Source organism: Periplaneta americana, chromosome 3 (genome assembly GCF_040183065.1).
Source record: "Periplaneta americana isolate PAMFEO1 chromosome 3, P.americana_PAMFEO1_priV1, whole genome shotgun sequence".
Classification (NCBI taxonomy): Eukaryota; Metazoa; Arthropoda; class Insecta; order Blattodea; family Blattidae; genus Periplaneta; species Periplaneta americana.
Window position 1 is genome coordinate 5,506,201 of NC_091119.1, and position 24,280 is coordinate 5,530,480.

General features: G+C 36.7%; 1 protein-coding gene across 1 annotated transcript in view; it reads left to right on the top strand.

Moving 5' to 3' along the window:
* Positions 1-1,783: 1,783 nt before the first annotated feature.
* P58IPK (dnaJ homolog subfamily C member P58IPK) overlaps positions 1,784-24,280 on the top strand; it is a 31,875-nt gene continuing 9,378 nt past the window's right edge. Inside the window, exons 1-8 of the mRNA XM_069819950.1 lie at positions 1,784-1,990; positions 2,138-2,248; positions 10,545-10,669; positions 10,909-10,983; positions 14,078-14,221; positions 20,113-20,294; positions 20,870-21,020; positions 23,920-24,112. Of these exons, the coding sequence (XP_069676051.1) occupies positions 1,912-1,990; positions 2,138-2,248; positions 10,545-10,669; positions 10,909-10,983; positions 14,078-14,221; positions 20,113-20,294; positions 20,870-21,020; positions 23,920-24,112 (1,060 nt within the window). The 5' untranslated portion in view covers positions 1,784-1,911. The remainder of the gene's footprint in view (positions 1,991-2,137; positions 2,249-10,544; positions 10,670-10,908; positions 10,984-14,077; positions 14,222-20,112; positions 20,295-20,869; positions 21,021-23,919; positions 24,113-24,280) is intronic.

Consider the following 24,280-nt stretch of genomic DNA (forward strand, 5'->3'; position numbering starts at 1 on the left):
TAAAGCTTCCCCTGTATAATGCACTTTACCTGGCTTAGGCATTATAATATAGTATCAGTCCTGTAAAAATCCCCATCATTTAACCGATAACATATATAGAATTGGAGCAAATTGGTCATTATTCTAACAAATAATTTATGAACGACCAATCACTGTAGTTTGCGGACATACACTTTATAGTGATTGACCACGGGGCATTTTTATGTCATATAAAAACTTTAACAAAATAATATTCTGTGGATGGAAACCTTATACCTTTTCTCACACTGTGAGTGTAAAAATGAGCACCAGAATTTATGTATCCTTTGCAGAATAAATAAATTATTGCGTGCATTATTCTTAGCAATTTCTCTAGTTACTTAACACTTGTTTAGGTTCAGTTGCATTTCCAATCGATTTCAGTCCTCTCAGACAACAGACACTAACTCAGTGGGATGAACAGCGACAACTAACCACAAATAAGGGTTGCTACTAGAGGTATATGCAGCAAAAAGTGAAATCACGATCGTGGTTTATTCACAATATACTTGAAAAAAGGAAGCGGTCAATCACCGTATACTGGTCAATAACTACCTAGTTTACCCTATGTTTTTTATTTATTTCTTTTAATTATAAGTGTAGTTGCTACGACACATAGGCACACAGCACTTTCTAGGCATCTGAAATATTTGTAGAAAAACACAATAGATAATCGCATAAGATAATATTAAAATATATCCTAAACCTTTCACAGATGAAACACCATTAAGTCGCAAAACATTGACAATTTGCTAGCCACAAATTTGTTAACTGAATGGAACTTAAGAATACTGCGTAGGAACTTACGTCTTTATTGCATTATTGATTTTATTATTTTCGGTGCAAGGAATATCTTTTTTATTTATTTATTTATTTATTTATTTATTTATTTACCTTCATACTATCAATAAAAACATGTTTTTTGTAATTATTTTAAGTGGCAGCCTTTATATGTAAGTAGCCTACTTACGCCGTATCCTGAAATATAGCTAATTGATTGCAATAAAACACTATTTTCGAACCCGTAATAATTTACATCACTACTCTGAATCTTGATCTTACCTTTGTGCATGAATTAATATTGAAAAAATACGCGTTACGTATAACGAAAGCAATGAGCAAACACAATATCACTTTAAAATCTCCTGCCTCCACTCTGCGTTGCCAAACCTACCCATGCCCCGGCTTGTAACTAAAGAAGGCTCTGGTATGGGTGTCTTTGATCCTTTAACTTCCCGTCTTATGCCAGGGCTGTACTAATATAATGTACAAAACAGTATTTCATGTAAATTAGTTCTGAAATAAAAGCGAAACAAAAACAGTCGGATAATCCACCAATCGGTTAGTAGGGTGACGGATAATCGGGGTTCTGCTGTACGTGTTATATTTCCGCTGTGTCGACTGCTAGCCGGTGTGATGTCAGCGCCAACTCTAGGAAAAAAGCAGAATCTCACGCTCAAGCTGGCTTCAAGGTCATTGAAATCAATTATGCTACATCAAAGGTACCGACGTGAAGTGCCCATACTTATAATTCTTTATACGCTGGTGGCACTGTCTCGTGTTATATAGCAACACGGTCGCTATGTTGGCAACGCAGAATGATTTTCTATACATGTGCTGCTCCTGCGACGGAAATTAGAAACTATTTGCTGTTTCTTCACGAATATGCAATAGATGGAACTACTACTCTCATTGCAAGTGCTGCCGTGTTAAATTTTTAAACTATGACAACCTTTTCATCCTACAGTGCGTAACCAATCAGAAAAGACCACGAATATCATGGAATCATGGAAGTGTTGTTAACAGTCTGTGTATGATGTGAAGTTAGTGATATCCCTGTTGTCATAGGCAAATTTAATATAGTCGTATTTGCAGAATAGTGGTAACGTCACAATGGACTGCTGGCAGGCATCGTCGTGGCGAGTATGTTCCGCCTGGGTGTTTCTTTTAGTTTTGGATTTGACATTCGATGGTATGTTTGATTTTTAACCTTTAATGTAGTTCTATTGCTTCACAAAAATTGTCGGTTTCGTGAATATAAAATCGAATATTGTATGAATTAACATATATTACAATCCAGATACACATATCTATATTCTGTAAATTTTTTCTCCAACAGTTAGTGATAGCACATCACAAAGTGAAGTGAATAAACACTTGGAAATGGGGCGAGATCTGTTAAGTAGAGGGCAATTTCAGGACGCATTGTCGCACTACCACGCTGCTGTTGGTGAGTATCCGTTTAAAAATCCTGTGAAATTTCGATATCAATCATTTCACATTCCTCGGCCTCATGTCACTTATCCCCTCATTTAATCCTTAACGGAACCGAAACGCAAATCAGACTTCAATCCCATGCAGTGTTACCAGATTTGAGGAAATTTCTTCAAATTAGGGAACTTTTGTAAAGAAAGGGAAATTTTGAGGATGTGAAGAAAATGCCACACTTTTGAGGAATTTTTGGCTTTCATTTGAATCTGTTGAAGAAATATGCAGTAATATATTGAACACTATATATTTTTTATGTTTACTATAAAGGTGTTGTGAACCTCCATGATCCTAATAATTATAATTCAAATAAACTATGTTATTTGTGAAGTCTGCATATTTCCCTACTCCCCACTATTCGTCTTCATGTCTATCCCATTGACGAGATTCGTCTTTCGCAGGCCAATCAGAATTAAAGTTATCGACAAATCAGAACACGAGCAGTATATAGCGCGAAAGACAATTCAAATAATTGTCACTCCACCAATAAAGATTAATTTTTCTTGATTTTTTTAAAATTATTGCCTTACTTACACATATTTTAGTTAATAACTGTTAATCTATGACTCGGTTAGGAGAGAAGTTTTATATGATATTCTTATTGAATTTGGTATTCCCAAGAAACTAGTTCGATTAATTAAAATGTGTCTCAGTGAAACGTACAGCAGAGTCCTATCACCTTTACTTTTTAACTTCCCTTTAGAGTATGCCATTAGGGAAGTCCAGGATAACAGTTTGGAATTGAACGGGTTACATCAGCTGCTTGTCTATGCGGATGACGTGAATATATTAGGAGAAAATCCACAAACGATTAGGGAAAACACCGAAATTTTACTTGAAGCAAGTAAAGAGATAGGTTTGGAAGTAAATCCCGAAAAGACAAAGTTTGTTGTTGTTGTTTGACAATAAAGTCATTTGACCTCTTGCACTCCAATATTTTTCAAAGATATTATCATGGCCAGCCATTGAAGCACAGATTTTGAGGTGTTCCAAATCCATTTCTTGGTTTGAGTTGCACAATGGGCAGTTAGGGGACTGATATATTCCAATTCTATGCAGATGTTTGGCCAAACAATCATGGCCTGTTGCCAATCTAAATGCAGCTACAGACGATTTTCGTGGTAAATCGGGAATTAACCTTCCCATTATTTATGAGCCATGACTGTCTACATAAAAACATTAATTCCTTCTATCAACAGTGTTGAATTGGAAACTAGAGTAGACTTATCTGTAAAATGTACTTATATTTTTATTTAATTACAAATACATTTTTGATACATTTTCGTTTTATATCTCTTTGTACCGGTACGTTAATTTGTTGTCTGTCAAAATTGTCAACTCTGATACAACAGGACATGCATATGAACTAAAAGGCTATTAATATAAATTAATAGCATGTAGTTATCTAATCTTGGTACTATAATAACTTTAATTGCCTTTGAAACTCGTTGCTTGTTATGTCCAGTTTTGTTATGAGTTGTTGTACATTCTTAAGGTACCGAACTCTCATTTTATAGCATTAATTTGTAAAATACAAATACGTGATAACGGTGTATTTAATAATGACCTGTTAGGAAAAATGTGGGTAATAAAAGCACACAGTTCTTTATGACTTGCTGTCTCATTTAAATAGTGGATTATGTTGCAAAAGTACGTGATGATGAATTCTGATTAGCAGTGTTTTGTTTCTTTTCTGTGAACAGCTACTGTCTAATGCATTTTGTCAGCCCGTTTTTTCGTTGTTTCATTTTTACTTTCTCATTACATGAAATAGGCCTATATTCTGATATTTAAAAAGTGGTTTCTAGCATGCTGTGTACGGTGATTTTTCATAAACTACAGAACATTCCCTCGTATTCTGTGCAGGTGCCTAGTGACAACTGATACTATGTACGATTTGAGGCTTTCTCGGCGTTGGTTCGCTAATATGTTTTCGCGGGATATCAGCCGAGTTAAGATTTTGGAATGCTCCAAGCTTTCGACTGCTATCTCTGCAGCCATCTTCAGGGAAGTGATGTCCGAACAGAAAGTCGAAAGGTTATATAGATGTGGCTGTCTCAGGTGAAACGGGATTGGTTGGCGGATCGGCCAATCCGGGGCCGGGAATTGTCATCGCTCGTAAGCTCCGCCCCTCCCGGGATTACTGCGTGAAGTTTGGCGGGCGGCGAGCCCTGTTCCGCCGGTTGGAATCGGTTGCCGTCCTCGGTCCGTGATCTTCATGACCTTGATTGTAAGAGGGCCTGAGTTGGTCTAAGGCCGGTGTCCATGCCTGACTGAGCTGGAGTCCACTGTCTCTGTTAAAGTTGTTTTTCTCCAGCTTGATCTCTATGGCCTCCTTGATTGTACGATCCCAGTAGTGGCTTGATTTGTTAATGACCTTGGTGTGGTCAAACAGTATTTTATGCTCCTTTTCTATGCTGTGTTGCGCCACTGCAGATTTTTCCGCAACACAGCATAGAAAAGGAGCATAAAATACTGTTTGACCACACCAAGGTCATTAACAAATCAAGCCACTACTGGGATCGTACAATCAAGGAGGCCATAGAGATCAAGCTGGAGAAAAACAACTTTAACAGAGACAGTGGACTCCAGCTCAGTCAGGCATGGACACCGGCCTTAGACCAACTCAGGCCCTCTTACAATCAAGGTCATGAAGATCACGGACCGAGGACGGCAACCGATTCCAACCGGCGGAACAGGGCTCGCCGCCCGCCAAACTTCACGCAGTAATCCCGGGAGGGGCGGAGCTTACGAGCGATGACAATTCCCGGCCCCGGATTGGCCGATCCGCCAACCAATCCCGTTTCACCTGAGACAGCCACATCTATATAACCTTTCGACTTTCTTTTCGGACATCACTTCCCTGAAGATGGCTGCAGAGATAGCAGTCGAAAGCTTGGAGCATTCCAAAATCTTAACTCGGCTGATATCCCGCGAAAACATATTAGCGAACTGATACTATAATACTTCACAATATCCAGTTGACGTATGAGCAAATGTTGGGTAACTTTCAGTGTTGGACCCCAGATTCATTTCACCGGCATTATCACCTTCATCTCATTCAGACGCTAAATAACCTAGATGTTAATACAGCGTCGTAAAATAACCTACTAAAATAACAAAAATAAATCCACTTGACGTGTTGTAATAAACTTGCTAGTTGAGATGATATAAAGCAGTGGTTCTCAACCTTTCAGAGACCACGGCCAGTAAATTATTTTTCCATAAAATGAGGCCTCGGTTCCATACTCGTAAATACCTTTCCAATTCTTTTAAGTTCATATATTTAACTATAGTCCCGTTGCTCTAATTTCCGGCATCCAATCGCATTGCAGGTCGGCGACATTTAAATGTATGCGTCTTGTGATTCGCTGATGAAGACGTTATTCATTTAAGGCTCGATAAATACTTAATATAATCGCCCGCCATTTTGGCTCTTTCGTTGGCGTTCGCAGAAAGCACACGAGGACATTATTTGCCGCTCAATTATTTGCTGAATTACAATGCGTTTGATTTATTATCATAGGAGCTACGAAATGATAATGTTTAACGGTGTGGCAAGTAGATTCCTCGTCTGGTAACTCGGCAACGAAAGGACAAAAATGGCGAACGATACTACCTACCTAGACTTTATAGAGCCTTCACTTCCTAAGACGTAAGCAAAGAGGAGGAGTCACGCCGGGAATAACAGCGTCGCGACTATAACATAGGTATTGATGATTAAGTATGGCGTAATCTTAAAACTTAAACAGTAGCTATTGGTACACTATGTGACATATTGGCAAATAATTTAAATTAACTATCAGTTATTTGATAATGACATTTTCTAGCTTATTGTAGTTTCCTGAATGTTTCATCATTAATTAATTTATGTTAACTTTACGGCACAATAAGCATCAGGCTCTGGTGCAAGTCTTCCTCAATGGGGGGAGGGGGAATAAAATTAAAGTAATCTTCCTATTACAGACCATTGAGACAGTGGCAGAGTGCAGGAGGTTAGGGCTTCCACCTTTGAAGACACTCAGAATTAATTAATTCATTCATAGTTTCCTGCCCAAGGGCAGCTCTTTCACTGCAAACCCAGCATTCTCCATTCTCCTATTTTCTGCCTTCCTCTTAATCTCCACATAATATGATCCATAATCTATATATATAATTTGAACTGGTAATGGAAATTACGGGATAATGGCTGAACGGATTTTAATGAATTACCCGTCACTTTGAAGCTTGGCATCCAAGGATTTTCAGAAAAATAGTAACTTTCAGTGAAACGTTAGTTTTCCTACATAATTTTCCTATTTTCCAAAATCCATCTTTCGTCAGTTTTGAGAGCTAATTGCATTTCAGAATAAAACAAAACACACACTACAATAAACAACAGGCTATTACACGAAGGCCTTGACCTGCAGGATTGCTGACATATTTAGAGTTCAAATTCAATTGGTTATTATATTTCAAGACTTACTTACTTACTGGCTTTTAAGGAACCCGGAGGTTCATTGCCGCCCTCACATAAGTCCGCCATTGGTCCCTATCCTGAGCAAGATTAATCGAGTCCCTACCAACATATCCCACCTCCCTCAAATCCATTTTAATATTATCTTCCCATCTACGTCTCGGCCTCCTCAAAGGTATTTCCCCTCTGACCTCCCAACTAACACTCTATATGCATTTCTGGATTCGCCCATACGTGCTACATCCCCTGCCCATCTCAAACGTCTGGATTTAATATTCCTAATTATGTCAGGTGAAGAACACAACGTGTGCAGCACTGCGTTGTGTAACTTTCTCCATTCTCCTGTAACTTCATCCCTCTTAGCCCCAAATATTTTCCTAAGAACCTTATTCTCAAAAACCCTTAATCTCTGTTCCTCTCTCAACGTGAGAGTCAAAGTTTCACAGCCATACAGAACAACCAGTAATATATAACTGTTTTATAAATTCTAACTTTCAGATTTTTTGACAGCAAACTGGATGATAAAAGCTTCTCAACCGAATAATAACAGGTATTTCCCATATTTAATCTGCGTTTAATTTCCTCCCGAGTGTCATTTACATTTGTTACTGTTGCTCCAAGATATTTGAATTTTTCCACCTCTTCGAAGGATAAATCCCCAACTTGTATAGTTCCATTTCGTACAATATTCTGATCACGAGACATAATCATATACTTAGTCTTTTCGGGATTTACTTCCAACCCTATCTCTTTACTTGCTTCAAGTAGAATTTCAAGACTTACTAAAAATAATTTATAGGTCTGATTCTGTGGTGTGTAATTTTTTGAGTACAGCTGTATATTGGATATTAAAATCTACAAAACTTGAGGTCGTTTGATGATGTTATTACCATTAGAAATGAAATATTATTATAGTTAATGCCATGATGTGACTATTTTTCATTAATTATACATATTAATGCTATATTAATGATATGAAAGTGAAACATTTTGGGGTTATGTAAGTATCTGTAGAGAATATCTTAAATTAAACCTTCATTTCTATAATTTACTGAGTGGCGGCTATTATATAAAACTACAAAACTTGTGTAAGATAATAATAGTGTTATTAAAAATCAAATATTTTTATAGTTATTAATCAAGTGGGGTTGGGTCTTTTTCATATACTTAATGGCGGTGTGGTGTAGATATTTATATGCGTCATTCTCTTCAGTATTGGCTCGAGAGAGCGCAAAAATTACAGTTCCTAAGGAAAGACCAAAAGGTATTACTTACTGATAAAATAAGAGGCCTACAAAATTTTGTAGTCTCCCGATCATTTCAGCAAGATCTCTTAGCAGGATAAAATGATTTTACCCTCTACATTTCAAGCTCTACATGCAGCAGCTATACCAAGCTATTGTTCGAAAGCATGGCAAGCCTGACTTTTTTTTAACTTTCGCCTACAATCCACAATGACCTGAAATAGCTATTGCTTTACTTCCACATGAAAAACCCACTGATCGTCCTGACATTGTTACTTGCATTTTCGCATTGAAACTCAAAAACTGAAGGTAGATAGGTTCAAGAAAAAGTATTTGGCATAAAAAATCATTCAGAGGGAGTATGTTTCATTATTATGGAAGCAAATAACTTTCAAAATGTCTGGTATTCTTCATTGAAAATAAATCTGAAAAATTTTTATTTGAAAGTCTAATGAACTTAGTTCGCAGCATTTGCTGCACAAGCCACTAGTAGTGTCTATAATCTGATATCTTTTTCTGCCCCGAACTTTTCTTCCAGTGCATCCTTTAGTAGGCAGTTTTTTCTCAGCCAATGACCCAACCAATTTCTTTCTCTCTTCCTGATCATTTTCAGCATCATTCTTTCTTCACCCACTCTTTCTAATACAGCTCCATTTCTTATTCTGTCTGTCCATTTCACAAGCTTTATTGTTCTCCATATCTACATTTCAAATTTTTCCATTTGCTTCTTTTCACTTCGTCGTAATGTCCATGTTTCTGCCCCATATAATGCCACACTCCATACACAGCACTTCACTAGTCTCTTCCTTAGTTCTTTTTCCAGAGATCTGTAGAAGATGCTCCTTTTTTTATTAAAAGCTTCCTTGGCCAATGCTATCCTTCTTTTGACTTCCTGGCACCAGCTCATGTTACTGCTTATAGTACACCCCAAGTATTTGAAGCTGTCCAATTGCTCTACTACCCCATTTCGAATTTTCACGTTTATCAGCAGTAGAGATATCAGTCGTATATGCTTTCCTCCTTTTTCTCTTGGTACCGTATTGATTTCTGTTAGAGATTGATTGCCTCCAGGGTTGTAGTACAGCCAGAAGGATTAAGTCAGTGATGACTGCATTGGGAATCGAACCTGTGACCGTCCAGCTTGCAGCTAAACATCTTAACCATAGAAGTACATCCCTGCATGCCATAAGTCTATGACGGGAACCTTTCAGCTTTACTGGTCTTTTCAAGGAAGTCATGTTAATTTTTATTCTCTCAGTCAAATTTAAACTGGTAACTATGGTAACTATGAGACAAGTGAGGGCGAGCACCATGAACTACAGGCATAAGTAGCAATGCATATAGAGGACGGCTTAATAGTACTATGCGTTACAAGAGCGGTATGTTGAAGTTTTCATGTTCGAGGAAAAGATTGAAAAAGCGAAACGTAGTTGAGCTTTTTTAATTTCCGAGAATTGAAAGAAAACATACCGCTCGTGTATCGTACATTATTTTGTGCGAAGATCGTTTATTACATACCTGAAAGAGAAATTTCTAATTAGTTGCAATGAAATCTCCATCTTGGTTTCTGTTCAATGACGGCAAATTTGCAAAACAAAAATATCTATCTTCAACATTGTTGCTTTAAAATGTTTTCTGTGTTTACTATACTCCAGCAGGCCGTGATATACGTCTGTCTTTTTTTCCCCCCCAGTCTATGTTGAGTCTGGAATCTTGTTGATTTTTTCACGGCTTCCTTAATGTTACTTGTATCACGAATGCAGTAACTTTAGTGGAGTTGTAGAGTTTACTTAATTTTTGCAAATATTTAAAAACAATAATTAACAGTGCAATTTAGGTGAAATTGCAGTGGTAAGTTTCCAATTTATAATTGTTACTATATTGAACGTCTCTAAAAATAATATGTTAAAAGCCTAAAGCAGTAAAATCAATATGTCACTTAAGCGGTAAGAAGAGCGAAATTGTTATATGTGTTAGGTTGGGAATACTGAATGTGGAATTTTAGACTTTCCGCAGATTGGTTTTGTGCGGAAACCAAGCAAATACACACGATCTCGCACAAAAGTAATTTATTATTCCATCAGAGTAGGATGATTTCAACTAAGTCAGAACTATTTGCAGTAAAAAAGGTAAAGGTATCCCCGTAACATGCCATGAAGGCACTTGGGGGCATGGACGTAGAGCCCCATGCTTTCCATGACCTCGGCACTAGAATGAGGTGGTGTGGTCGGCACCACGCTCTGACCGCCTTTTACCCCCGGGAAAGATCCGGTACTCAATTTTATAGGAGGCTGAGTGAACCTCGGGGCCGTTCTGAAAGTTTGGCAACGAGAAAAAATCCTGTCACCACCTGGGATCGAACCCCGGACCTTCCAGTCCGTAGCCAGCTGCTCTACCAACTGAGCTACCCGGCCGCCACTATTTGCAGTAGTGTTTTGATTTTCTAGTGCATTATCAGAAGATCAATTGAAGAAGTGACAAAAATGTTTTCTTCCAGCATTGAAATACTGTCATTTCATGTGTCACTAACTTATGTATAATTTGCTTTCATTTTCTAGAGGGTGATCCGAGTAACTACTTAACTTACTTCAAACGAGGAACTGTATATTTGGCACTGGGAAAATCCAAATTTGCTCTGCAGGATCTCGACAAAGTTCTTCAGTTGAAGCCTGACTTCACATCAGTAAGATTTCCAAGACCTATTAATGTTTATCATTTTATTAAAGTTGACATTATTTTCTACTTTGTGTTCCAACTTGTTTTTAAATTTGCTCCTAAATTTGTAAATATTTCAAGTACCGTTACTGATAATTTCAGACATTTATGATTTTTTATAAATACAGAGCATGAATATTACGTCATTGCGTTCTACTTGACTTTTATTTAGTTTGTATCTGTTAATATCGAGTTTTCAACTTTCAGGCGAGGCTACAAAGAGGGAATGTTCACTTGAAACAAGCACAGCTAAACGAGGCCAAAGAAGATTTCAAGAAAGTTGTAAGTGGTTTAATCATACGTTTGGTAGATTATATTATTAAGATTGTTAATTAACCTGCTCTGAAGCGATATTTATTTGTTATAATTTTATGATCTCTTAGTTTAGTCGTAGATAATGGAGAAAAAATGGGAGTATAAGGGTACGTGCATCAGTTATTCATAGATTTCAAAAAGGCATATGACTCGGTTAAGAGAGAAGTTTTATATGATATTCTTATTGAATTTGGTATTCCCAAGAAACTAGTTCGATTAATTAAAATGTGTCTCAGTGAAACGTACAGCAGAGTTCGTATAGGTCAGTTTCTGTCAGATGCGTTTCCAATTCACTGCGGGCTAAAGCTAGGAGATGCACTATCACCTTTACTTTTTAACTTTGCTCTAGAGTATGCCATTAGGAAAGTCCAGGATAACAGAGAGGGTTTGGAATTGAATGGGTTACATCAGCTGCTTGTCTATGCGGATGACGTGAATATGTTAGGAGAAAATCCACAAACAATTAAGAAAAACACGGGAATTTTACTTGAAGCAAGTAAAGAGATAGGTTTGGAAGTAAATCCCGAAAAGACTAAGTATATGATTATGTCTCGTGACGAGAATAGTGTACGAAATGGAAATATAAAAATTGGAAATTTATGTTTTCAAGAGGTGGAAAAATTCAAATAACTGGGAACAACATTAACAAATATAAATGACACTCGGGAGGAAATGAAACACAGAATAAATATGAGAAATGCCTGTTATTATTCGGCTGAGAAGCTCTTATCATCCAGTCTGCTGTCAAAAAATCTGAAAGTTAGAATTTATAAAATAGTTATATTACCGGTTGTTCTGTATGGTCGTGAAACTTGGACTCTCACTTTGAGAGAGGAACATAGGTTAAGGGTGTTTGAGAATAAGGTTCTTAGGAAAATATTTGGGGCTAAGAGGGATGAAGTTACAGGAGAATGGAGAAAGTTACACAACGCAGAACTGCACGCATTGTATTCTTCACCTGACATAATTAGGAACATTAAATCCAGACGTTTGAGATGGGCAGAGCATGTAGCACATATGGGCGAATCCAGAAATGCATATAGAGTGTTAGTTGGGAAGCCGGAGGGAAAAAGACCTTTAGGGAGGCCGAGACATAGATGGGAAGATAATATTAAAATGGATTTGAGGGAGGTGGGATATGATGATAGAGATTGGATTAATCTTGCTCAGGATAGGGACCGATGGCGGGCTTATGTGAGGTGGCAAGGAACCTCTGGGTTCCGTAAAAGCCAGTAAGTACAATATGTATTAGGTATTATACAGTATTTTTTTATTATTTATTCTCTTTGGAAGTTGGTTTGTTTAAACACTGTATCATGCAGTTTTTCTGTATAGATCAGGCTGTAATATGACATTATTTTTCCAGATTTCATCAATAATCAAAGGAAATTTCATAATTCAGCAAAAAAAATTTTAAAAGTGTAGGCTCTATATAATTGGTTCAAATACATAAACCTAATAAAATCAGTTGTATTACAAATTTAACTATTAATTCAAATGTATAGTCACATTAAGGTGTGCAGTATCATCATCTGTCATGGATTCCTGACGAGAAAATCTGGCAGCCCTGATGTACACATACAAACAAAAAGAGAAAATGTATCTCATTATGATTGTTACAGACATTTTTGTGATAGTTGTTTAAGGACTATGTTCACATGTTTTCTGAAATGAAGGATCCATGAAAAGAACATGTTAAGTCACTTTTTGTTTATTTTTGTGGTTGATTTTTAATTCTGAGTATTTGATAAGTAAAGCAGTGGGTCTTGTTTCAACCTAATCGATGATAACCACTTTCAGTTTGTACATTTTGTACAGGATTACTACACATATACGACTCTTGGACCGAGAGATATTGTAATCATAATCATTTATGACATCCACTGATCATATACATGATATGGGACATGTCATATTTACAAACTAATAATTAATTACATAATATACATAAAAGTAATAACTATAATTAAATACAACATAAATACAAATATAAAAAACTTGGAACTTGATTGAAGAAAACTATAGATAGGTCGATTTCGGCTCTAAGTCCCATTTGCAGTATTTCTTGAAGTCAGGAGTCAATTTCAACCATTGCGTCTTTCATGGGAAGACATACTTCTCGAAGTCAGGATCTGGAAAAGAGGAAGTAAAGTTTTTTGAAGTAAGGCGTTCTTTTTCTATTCAGTTATGATAATTTTCAATAAATTCATTCATACTGTAAAAACAGTTTTTGATTAAAATTTTATAAAGAGCTTTCTTAAATTTCTGATGTGCAGATATTTCTTTAAGAATTTGGTAGGCTAGGCCTATTGTACATAAGAAGACCAGCATGAATGAAACTGTTTTTATATAGAATTGTGTTAAAACTTTCAATAAAAATATTATCTTTATTTCTTGTATTGTGCTGGTGTGTGTCTGAATTTGTAGGAAAGCTGTGCAAATTGTATTTGATAAAATGTAAGGTTTCATAAATATAAATACAGGGTAATGGCAAGATATGTAATTTTTTGAAGAATGGTCTGCAGCTGGTAGTTTGAGACACTTGAACTATGGCTCTAATAGCTCTCTTTTGTAGTTTTAATATTTGGATTGCATTGGGTGAATTACCCCAAAAGATTATACCATACGTTAGGATAGAGTGAAAGCATGCAAAGTAGAATATGCGAGCAGATTCAATAGATGATGCTCTTATTAGTAATCGCAAGGCAAAGCAAATTTTACTTAATTTCTTCCCTAGTTCCTGAAGGTGTACAAACCAAGAAATATACCAAGAAATGTTGTATTGTTAGAATATTGAATTGCTTCATTTTGATACTCTATGACCGGCCACTCAGAATTATTATTTTGTGAATGATGAAAAGAAATGGCTATGGTTTTCGACTTATTGATTACCAGTCTGTTTCTCTCAAACCATTCCACTAGTTGAACCTACATGTGTCCACTTTTTTCCAGCAGAAGTGTCTGCAGTATTTACTGGGGTGACATCTATTGCCAGCAGTAGAGAACAGTGTAATGGTGGGCCTCATTTATCTTTCATTGTAACGGTTTGTTTTATTTCCAGCTTGAAACAGAACCAAACAATGAAGAAGCACATCGTGGTCTTAGCAAAGTGGAACCTACAAGAGACGATATTTCTCTAGCCAAGGCTTTTGTTCGAGGAAGAGACTACAGAGCTGCTGTTGAACTTATAACAAAGATTATCGAGGTCAGTAATAGTACATTATGCAACGAGCCTATAATGATAGTAATTCATAATTTTCATACGAGCGTTTTAATTACCATTATAGTCAAGTTTCATACGACTTTTTATGCTCGACCATATTTCTAACTTGAAATTATTCATAAGTATTCATGTTATTCTTATCTGACTGAGGAGCGGAACTGACCTTGTGCAATACTTCGTAAATTGTGAGATGTGCGCGAAAGTATTGATTTTTTCCTAGAAACAAATGTCGACATTAACCTTGATATAATCTAGAGCAGGGGTCGTCAGCACAGAGCAAGCTGGGACTAGCATCTCTTACCCGCTGAAAACGCAATGCACTGCGTAGTTGCTAGCGGGTATGCTCTCTATCTCTCCCTGCTGCACGACGGTGTACATGGGACGGCACTGCGTACCCGTTGCACATTTCAGCGAGTGCTGACGACCACTGATCTAGAGAGTAAAATAAACATTAATCTTGATATAACCTTAAAAATTGAATTAGACATTGAAAAACGAGATGACAAATTGAATTTATTTGAATATTATTTACAATTAACGCTAATTATTATAGTAACAGAACTAGTTGTCTTTCAATTGCATATCCGAGAATAATCGATACTTGCACTTTCATATTGCTACAATGGTATTTTCTGATTGGTGGAACACCTGAACTATAATGAATAGGCGTACTTTAACGAGGTCCATTAAAGGGCTGCTACCAGGTGTGTAATTACTACATTTCGGCATGGTCGAGCATAATAGTACATTATGCAATGAGCCTTTAATGATAGTAATCAAGACGCAAGTATGGATATTTATGAAAGAGCGCAAGCGAGTTTCATAATATTCATACGAGCGTCTTAATTATCATTATAGGCAAGTTTCATACGACTTTTTATGCTCGACCATATTTCTAACTTGAAATTATTTAGATGTAGACATTTTATTTGCATCTGACAAGATTGGAAGTGACCTTCTTCTAGGTCGTGAATTGTGAGAAGTACGCAGACGCGAAAGTATTGATTTTTTCCGAGGAACAATACTGTCATTGACCTTGATGTAATCCCGTTAAACTTGATATAACCTTGATTATTGAATTCGACATTGAAAAACGAGATGACAAATTGAATTTATTTGAATATTATTTACAATTAACGCTAATTATTATAGTAACAGAACTAGTCTTTCAATTGCATATTCGAGAATAATCGATACTTGCACTTTCATATTGCTACAATGGTATTTTCTGATTGGTGGAACACCTGAACTATAATGAATAGGTGTGCTTTAACGAGGTCCATTAAAGGGCTGCTACCAGGTGTATAATTACTACATTTCGGCTTGGTCGAGCATAAAAATACTTTTGAAACAAGTAAAATCTTCTTTCCTTTGGACTGTGCTCTTACTTGGATTTGCTTCAGTCGATATGTCAGTTAGAAACTGCTGTTTGAAAAGTGACATTCCTGTCTCATTCAGAAGGGTAGGATTATTCCAGCCGAGAACCATACTTTCTAATTGCTCGGAAAATCCCATTTCCGTATAGGTCTACTAAATTTAAAGTGAAGAGGTCAAGCAGTAACCTGAAAAGCTACTTATTTTAATCTTTCAACATCTTTCCAGTTTGTTCCTTCACTCCAGCTTCTTTTCAAAAGTCGGCTACTTTATTGTGGCTCATGTCAGACTTGACACGGGTTTTCCCTGGAAGGATTAGGAAGAGGGTGGGTAAGGTTGGAAATTGCATGGGAACGGCTTGTTAAGACGTGTGCAGAACAATTATAGTTCGAGACAAATCATGTCATCCTTGTCCCACTCCACTGCATGAAGGCAACGCTACTTTCTGAGTGATTTTACAATGCAAAGTTGTTGTATGAGAAAGGTTGCCTTTTGTTCACTCATATTTACAGTGGGCGGTATGGGGTGAGTGCCTCTATTACTTTCTGGAACTAAGGATGTAATGTTTTGTCCCGAAATATATCCTTTCTTGGGTAGGTAAAAAGGCTTTTTAAATCTGTGTATTTTAAATTGTAAACTTCCCCAGCAGAAGTTTTTTTTTTTTTTTTTTTGAGAAGTAAAAATGAATAAAACTCTTAAATATGTAGATTTATGTAATGCCAAGCCATAATATGTAATGTGGGGTAAATATGTAAAAATATGTAGTATCAAAATTTTAATATATTAATGGTAATTACAAGATTCGCAAAGATTTGTTATTTATATACGATTAGGTGGAAAGGAATATAATATGTAATTACGTAAAAATCCGGTCCCTTGTTATCAGTATCTGTCAGTGAGATGTTGAACTGTATTTAAAATGACTTAATTACATTTTCAACCATAATCAGATACAGAGTACAACAACGCATTTTCCTCTTTAAAACGTATGCACTCAAGAAGTTGTAGAAGCTGTGTTACACTTTGGTGGAGAACGGAACTTGTTTTTCGCACTTATTAAAATAATTTGAAATGCTGTTTCTTAGGTGTAGTCTCTAAAAACGCTGCCGAAATCAACTTATACAACCTCTTCTTCAGTAGCTACTTCATTATTATTACATTTTATTCACTTGTAAGATATTGTGACAGCGACGTGAGATTCGAACTCACGACCAGCGTCCCGCGAGAGAGCATATCGCGCGGGCTTCACGGGGAAAGGGGAAAGGGACCTACACGCGAGGGGAGGCTGCGCGCGCAGCTGCTACTTAACGCAGTGAAAGTGGAACGACCTTCCCGACTATTCCAGAAATCCGTCGAAGTGGAAGACTCGCGAATTTTCGAGGCTACGTCGCTGTGGTTATAAATTACGGTCGCGAAGGAACGACAGCAGTTTTAGAGTTTTCAGTTATTCAGTCAGTGAGTAAGCCAGAGCAAGCAAGCCAGACTTGTGTGCCGGAGTTCGACTCGAGTGTGCGTCCACATCTGCGTCAGCATCCGAAGGCCTGAGTTCGAGTGCAGTGGATCGCAGTTGGAGGGACCTGAGTTCGAGTGCAGTGGACCGCAGTTGGAGGGACCCGAGTTCGAGTACAGTGAACTGTCTCTGAAGGTCTGTGGTTCGAGATACTGTGAACTCGAGTGACTGAGATAGAAGAACTGTGAACTGAGAACTGATAGTTCTGATTTGTAAATAGTGCTTTGTAAATATTAGTTAAGATTAACAGTTCATTGTTGTTCGTACTGGTCCAAGTAAATTGTCATTGTCGTCGGTGGAGTGCTATAACGAATACTGTGTTGAGTGAAAATCCAATTGTTGACGAGAGCGTTTAAGGCGAATTGTAGAAAGGAATTATTGTTGTGGCGAATAAATTACATTGTTGTTACTAATAAAATTCACAATATTTAAAATTATCATTTTCTGTTTCGATTGTCTGGTCAAGTCATTTCTCTTTCACATCAAAACTCAATTGTGGTGGCAGCACTGCAGCCTATGCAGATAACCTGAATGTACTTGCATTCATCCGTCATTAGCATAATTCCCTTTGGAAGGAAACTGAGAGTCCCATATTATAGATTCATGGCGTGTGAAAGAACACCCCTCTAGATGAGAGGGCTTGAGGCAAAATTTTCTATCTCTCGTCTGGGCTCATCCTTAACTTTATTTCTTATGGACAGTAGAATATTATCATCTCACCGATGCTGAATATCCACTATGGATAATGACCTTCTTCTTCTTCATTTGATTAGGCTTTCCCCTGTTTATCAGGCCTCATTCTGTTGTCCCATCTTTGGGTGTTCATCCGGGAGTCTTGTCCCTGATTGTCGTTCTTGTTTACAAATTTTTTTTCATACAAGCCTTCCTGCATCCATTCGTTCCACATTTGCTTTCAACATTCTTTTTCTTATTTTCATCCTATTAATCTTAAATTTGATAATAATTGTATTGGTGTCAGTAGTATTAATAGTTACTTACTTACTGGTTTTTAAGGAACCCGGAGGTTCATTGCCGCCCTCACATAAGCCCACCATTGGTCCCTATCCTGAGCAAGATTAATCCAGTCTCTATCATCATATCCCACCTCCCTCAAATCCATTTTAATATTATCTTCCCATCTACGTCTCGGCCTCCCTAAAGGTCTTTTTCCCTCCGGCCTCCCAACTAACACTCTATATGCATTTCTGGATTCTCCCATACGTGCTACATGCCCTGCCCATCTCAAACGTCTGTATTTAATGTTCCTAATTATGTCAGGTGAAGAATACAATGTGTGCAGTTCTGTGTTGTGTAACTTTCTCCATTCTCCTGTAACTTCATCCCTCTTAGCCCCAAATATTTTCCTAAGCACCTTATTCTCAAACACCCTTGACCTATGTTCCTTGTTACGAATCCTTCAAATAAGTAGTAATAATTATGATCATTTAAATTAATAGTTTTCTGTCAAAGGGCAGGTCTTTCACTGCAAACCCAGCATTCTCCAATCTTTCCTATTTTTTGCCTTCCTGTTAGTTTCCTCATATCTAAATGTCGTCTATCTGATATCTTCTTCTCCCATTCACCATTCCTTCCAGTGCATCCTTCAGTGGGTCGTTTCTTCTCAGCCAGTGACCCACAATAATAATAATAATAATAATAATAATAATAATAATAATAATAACAATTTTCTTTTTATTAATCACTGCTGCTTTACAATCTGTTCCTAAAGGAACATTCAGCAAATGCGTTGCAAGATTAGACAAAAAAATCTAAGAGTTGTCAGACAACTCTTTAGTTATTGTTCTCAAAACAAAATGTCAAATCAAGAATGTGATGGTGTTCGCTGTTGTCCAGTGGTTTGATGACCAGAGAATTTGAATGTAAGTTGAGCCACTGCTGATATCGACAACTGTAGATGATTTCTTCCTTGATGGTGGGGATTCCCAGGTCACGGAGTAAGTTAATATTGGACACGAACCAGGGTACATTGGCTATACAGCAAAAGGATTTAGCTTCGAATCTTCTTAAGATACAGGGGCGAATGCTAGTCACGAAAGTTAGGCTTGCTCTTTTATTCATAGGGGAAGATGGGAGGATATAATAATTCGTAATTAATATTTTAATCAGACCCACATAAGTAATTTATTTTATAATTATGAAATCATTATGAGTCATGGATCATACTCGCTTTCCAGATGTAGAAGTTCGATATAATATAACAAACATGGCCAACAAAACAGTTTATTTAGTTTTTTCGACCCTGTCAACCAATGCACATTGTTGTATTGAGCTGCACTGAACGAGCGCACATATTCTCTATAATGTCTGTCTTCTCTTGAATAGTCCTTCGGGAAAATGGATTTAATAATAAGGTTTCAATGACATACAATTCCGAACTCATTGCAATACTTCAAATTAGTGTTTAAGAATTAATAACACATGCATTCCGCTCATACAATTACATTGCACTTGCAAATCACAGCACATTCCCACTGTCAGTACTGCTCTGAGTAACGTTAAATAGTCGTTGGTGTAGCTCTCGGACCAGAGCTTCAAACAACACATAACAGAAGCATGTGCGCCTAGGACGGACTAAGGAGGAAGGCACTTGCGCGTGCATCGTATTCTCGCTGTTTCTACGTCTTTCCTGTAGCTCCGAGAAACGAGCAAGCGTTGCGATACTTGTGGTGTGCAACCTGCGGATGGTATTACGCCTGTACAGTATTCCAAAAATCAAAATAAATTTTAATGTACGTAACGCCATTTTGAGAAATACACATTGTACGAAAATACTGGGCTTGCGCAGCAAGCATAGCATGCCCTGAGAAATCGCCCCTGTTAAGATATCTATGTTGGAATTGCTGACAGAACCCCATAATTGTACTCCGTATTGCAAATTACTCTACTTACTGTTTTATAGATAATAATAATAATAATAATAATTCTTTTTCAAGGAATTTACAATGGAACTATTTTCCTTTCCTGTCAGGTGTGTCCGTGGTCATCTATGCTGCGAGAACTCCGAGCAGACTGCCATGTTGCTCTAGGAGACACGATGTCTGCCATTTCTGATATCAGGTCAACAACAAAATTGCTGTCTGACAATACGGCAGGATTTTTTAAGCTTGCAACTCTTTACTATCAGCGTGGGGAACCCACAGAATCACTAAAGTAAGTACAGTCCTTCTCTACCAAGAGATAAAGAATGGTTTTAGCTTTCACAATGAGTGAAGTTCTTTGATGTGGTGACATGTTATTATGTGACGAAAATTAGTAGTGCCAGTAGTGTGGTCATACCTCTTAGCCCCAAATATTTTCCTAAGCACCTTATTCTCAAACACCCTTAACCTATGTTCTTCCGTCAAAGTGAGAGTCCAAGTTTCACAACCATGAAGAACAACCGGTAGGAAGGCTCTTACTCGTGAAAATTATTGAAAACCTTTTTCGTTATTGTTCATGTTTTTTCTCTGCATATAATAATTGTAATATGACTTATACACAATTTGTATTATGGGAGGTCGAATAATATCTTCCTGTTTTTCCTAAGAGGATTCCTTGACTTGTAATTTATTTATCTCATTAGTTTAATGTACTGAATTCTGCACAATACCTTGGACGGAATTCATCACTTAATTGTTATGCAGTCATAGATGTTTGTGTGAATTTATAAATTGAAAAGTAATCCTGAGATCGCGTTTCATTAATTTGTTGATTAGTATCTTACGAAAGTGCACTGCTTATTTCAGGGAAGTAAGAGAATGCTTAAGGTTGGATCCAGAACACAAAGATTGTTTTCCTCACTACAAGGTGGTGAAGAAGGTGGATAAATTGATTAATGATGCTCAAGAAGCTATTAACAGTAAAGATTATCAAGACTGTATTGAAAGTGCAAACAAGGTAAGCATATCTGTCTGCAGTTAATTTTTTTAAACTGTATCTGTTCAGTGTGTTCTTCTCAGTTTAGTTTATACTTAATATTTAAAGAAAAAGTCTACACTCGTTCATTTATAATGCTTTTCTTTTGTTGTTAAATGAATAATTCACACCACACTTCTAAAAAGTTTACTTTGACAGTCTGTATACTGCATTTACTCCTGTAATACATGCCATCACATAATGATGTTGTAGTTGTTTTCCAATGCCAGGTGTTTGACAATAAAGTCATTTGACCTCTTGCACTCCAATATTTTTCAAAGATATTATCATGGCCAGCCACTGAAGCACAGATTTTGAGGTGTTCCGAATCCATTTCTTGGTTTGAGTTGCACAATGGGCAGTTAGTGGACTGATATATTCCAATTCTATGCAGGTGTTTGGCCAAACAATCATGGCCTGTTGCCAATCTAAATGCAGCTACAGACGATTTTCGTGGTAAATCGGGAATTAACTGTGGATTTTGATGCAGAGAGTTCCATTTTTTCCCATGGGATTGTGTTATCAAATTTTGTTTGTTGGAGTCTAAGTATGTAGATTTAATAAATCTTTTCACAGAGTAATACGTAGATTTAGTAACAGGTCTGTAAGTAGCAGTGCTGCCCTTCTTTGCTAATGCATCCGCATTCTCGTTTCCCAGGATTCCACAATGGGATGGTATCCATTGGAATACAATTCTTTTATTGAGTGATATTAATTGAGAGAGCGTTTTAGTTATTTCTGCTGTTTGAGATGAAGGTGTGTGTTTAGAGACTATTGATAGAATAGCTGCTTTGGAGTCCGACAATATAACTGCATTCCTAAATTTATTGATGTGGCATAGAAGATTCCTGAGACTTTCACTTATTGCAATGATTTCTCCATCAAAACTTGTTGTTCCATACTCAAGAGATCTATAAAGTGAGAAGAGACAGCACGTAACACCTGCACCGGCACCTTGTTCTCTGGAGATCAAGGATCCGTCGGTGTATAAATGAAGCCAGTTTTGTGGAGGGTACCTAATATTAATTGTCTCTAAAGACAATTGTTTCAGTATTTCAGTGTTTACTTCTGATTTCAGTATTTCTTCTGTTAAATTTAGATTATATTCTATATTTAATAGAGTTAAAGGGTTTGGTTTAATTTGTAAGTTTTCTTTTAAATTCGGGACATTGAGATGAAGGTGTGTGTTTAGAGACTATTGATAGAATAGCTAAAATCTACCATCTGTAATTATAAATGAAGACTTGAAGTAAAATAAAGATCTAAGTGCCATTTTCAAACTTTTGAGGAAAACGTGTTGTAATACATCAGCACACACATCTATGAACACCCAATAAAGCAATACACAAACAAGTTTGGACTTCGATTCTGATTTAAGTTATAGTGCTAGGTACATAAATTGTTATTCCAGCAAAGACACAATTTTGACAAAAATGGCACTTAGACGCTTATTTACTTCAAGTCTTCAAATAATGCCTTTTAATTGTGTAATCCAGAAAATGCAGTACGTAGTAAATGTTTTCGTGTATATGTCTTTTCAGTAATACTTTTAATAAAATATGCTGCAAATTGAATTCTAATGAAATGGGTGGAAACCATATTTTAATTTTACAGAACATTATCCTACAAAAAGTTTTGTATTGGGAAAATGGAACTTACTGAAATTCTTCTTCTTGTCTTACAAGGAGAGGACACACTCTGTATATCACCGAATTAAACCAGATTTTGTGACATGAAAGTACAAGACGTACTGTTTAAAGTCATACCTGGTATGGGTGTCCAATGACCCCTCGTTTTGGAAATATTGGCTATTGTTTGTGACATACTTCCGTTAGGTGCTCAATAGGGAAGCTTTAGCTTGCGTAACAGCGTAGCCCATATGGTTGGATGCTGAGTTGTTATCCAGGCAACCTGAGTTCGAATCTTAACTGGTCCTATATTTTTTTCTTTTAATAATGATTAATATTGTGATCACAGTTATCTATTTACATATCTATATCATATTTCTCAATGTATTGAACGCTTCATCATGTTTTAAACAAATTACTAATTAACTAACATTGTATTGTAAAGGATAAACAATGAAATACTGCTCATGTATGAAGGTAAGATGTGTCACTGGCGTCTGTTCTATTTCTGTAGCAGCTATTCCATTTCATTTTGTACCCGATTCATTATGATGTCATAAAAACACACAAAACATACATATTTCCTGCACCATGTACAGCAAATGAAAGAAGGTTGTCCACAGTCACACACATTTTTCCGCACTTCTGCTGCGAAACAGATATCCTTCACATTCACAAACACTTCTCGTTCGTTTATCAATTTTGATGCATACCACGCATATTTCAACATGGCTTTGAATATAGGAACTGACAACTGAAAGTGAATTACAATAATAATAATAATAATAATAATAATAATAATAATAATAATAATAATAATATCAAGCTTTAAAAAATGAGAAGGCATTAGGATTCGAACTCAGGTTGCCTGGATGACAACTCAGCATCCAACCACATGAGCTACGCTGTTACACAGTATAATGCTTCCCTATTAGGCACCTAACGGAAGTATGTCACAAACAATAGCCAATATTTCCAAAACGAGGAGTCATTGGCCACTCATACCAGGTATGACTTTAAATAGTGTGTCTTGTACTTTCATGTCACAAAAACTGGTTTAATTCGGTGATATACAGAGCGTGTCTTCTCCTTGTTAGTTGAACTTCTTCTACTTTATGGTGTAGAGGATTTACAAGGAACTTTTCTTCTCATTTGATCTCGAGTGGTCGTCTTAGCTCCCAGTCATGCAGTTTCCCTCTCCCTTAAGGCGTCTTGGAGTGAAATTATCATTTATTGCAAATTTTGTTTTCCAGGTGCTGAAAGTAGAGACATCAGTACAAATGATAATCTTCTTGGCGAAGGAGAAACTGTGTCACTGCTACCTGCATAATGATCAATTGCCCCTTAGCTTGCAGAGCTGTCGAGAAGCTCTCGAGATTAATAAGGACCCAAGAATACTTTGTGATAGAGCAGAGGCCTACATTAATAGTGAAATGTTCGATGATGGTAAGTCAGATTATTCGCAAATCGTTTCTATCATGTGCACGCCAACTATATACGTATTATATAATTTTGTAAATTGCAAGTTAAGTTCTCTGATAGTTTTAATTTTCATGAATGTCAAGTGCAGACATTTGTATTGACTTCACAAATTTTTGTATTGTATTGTATTGT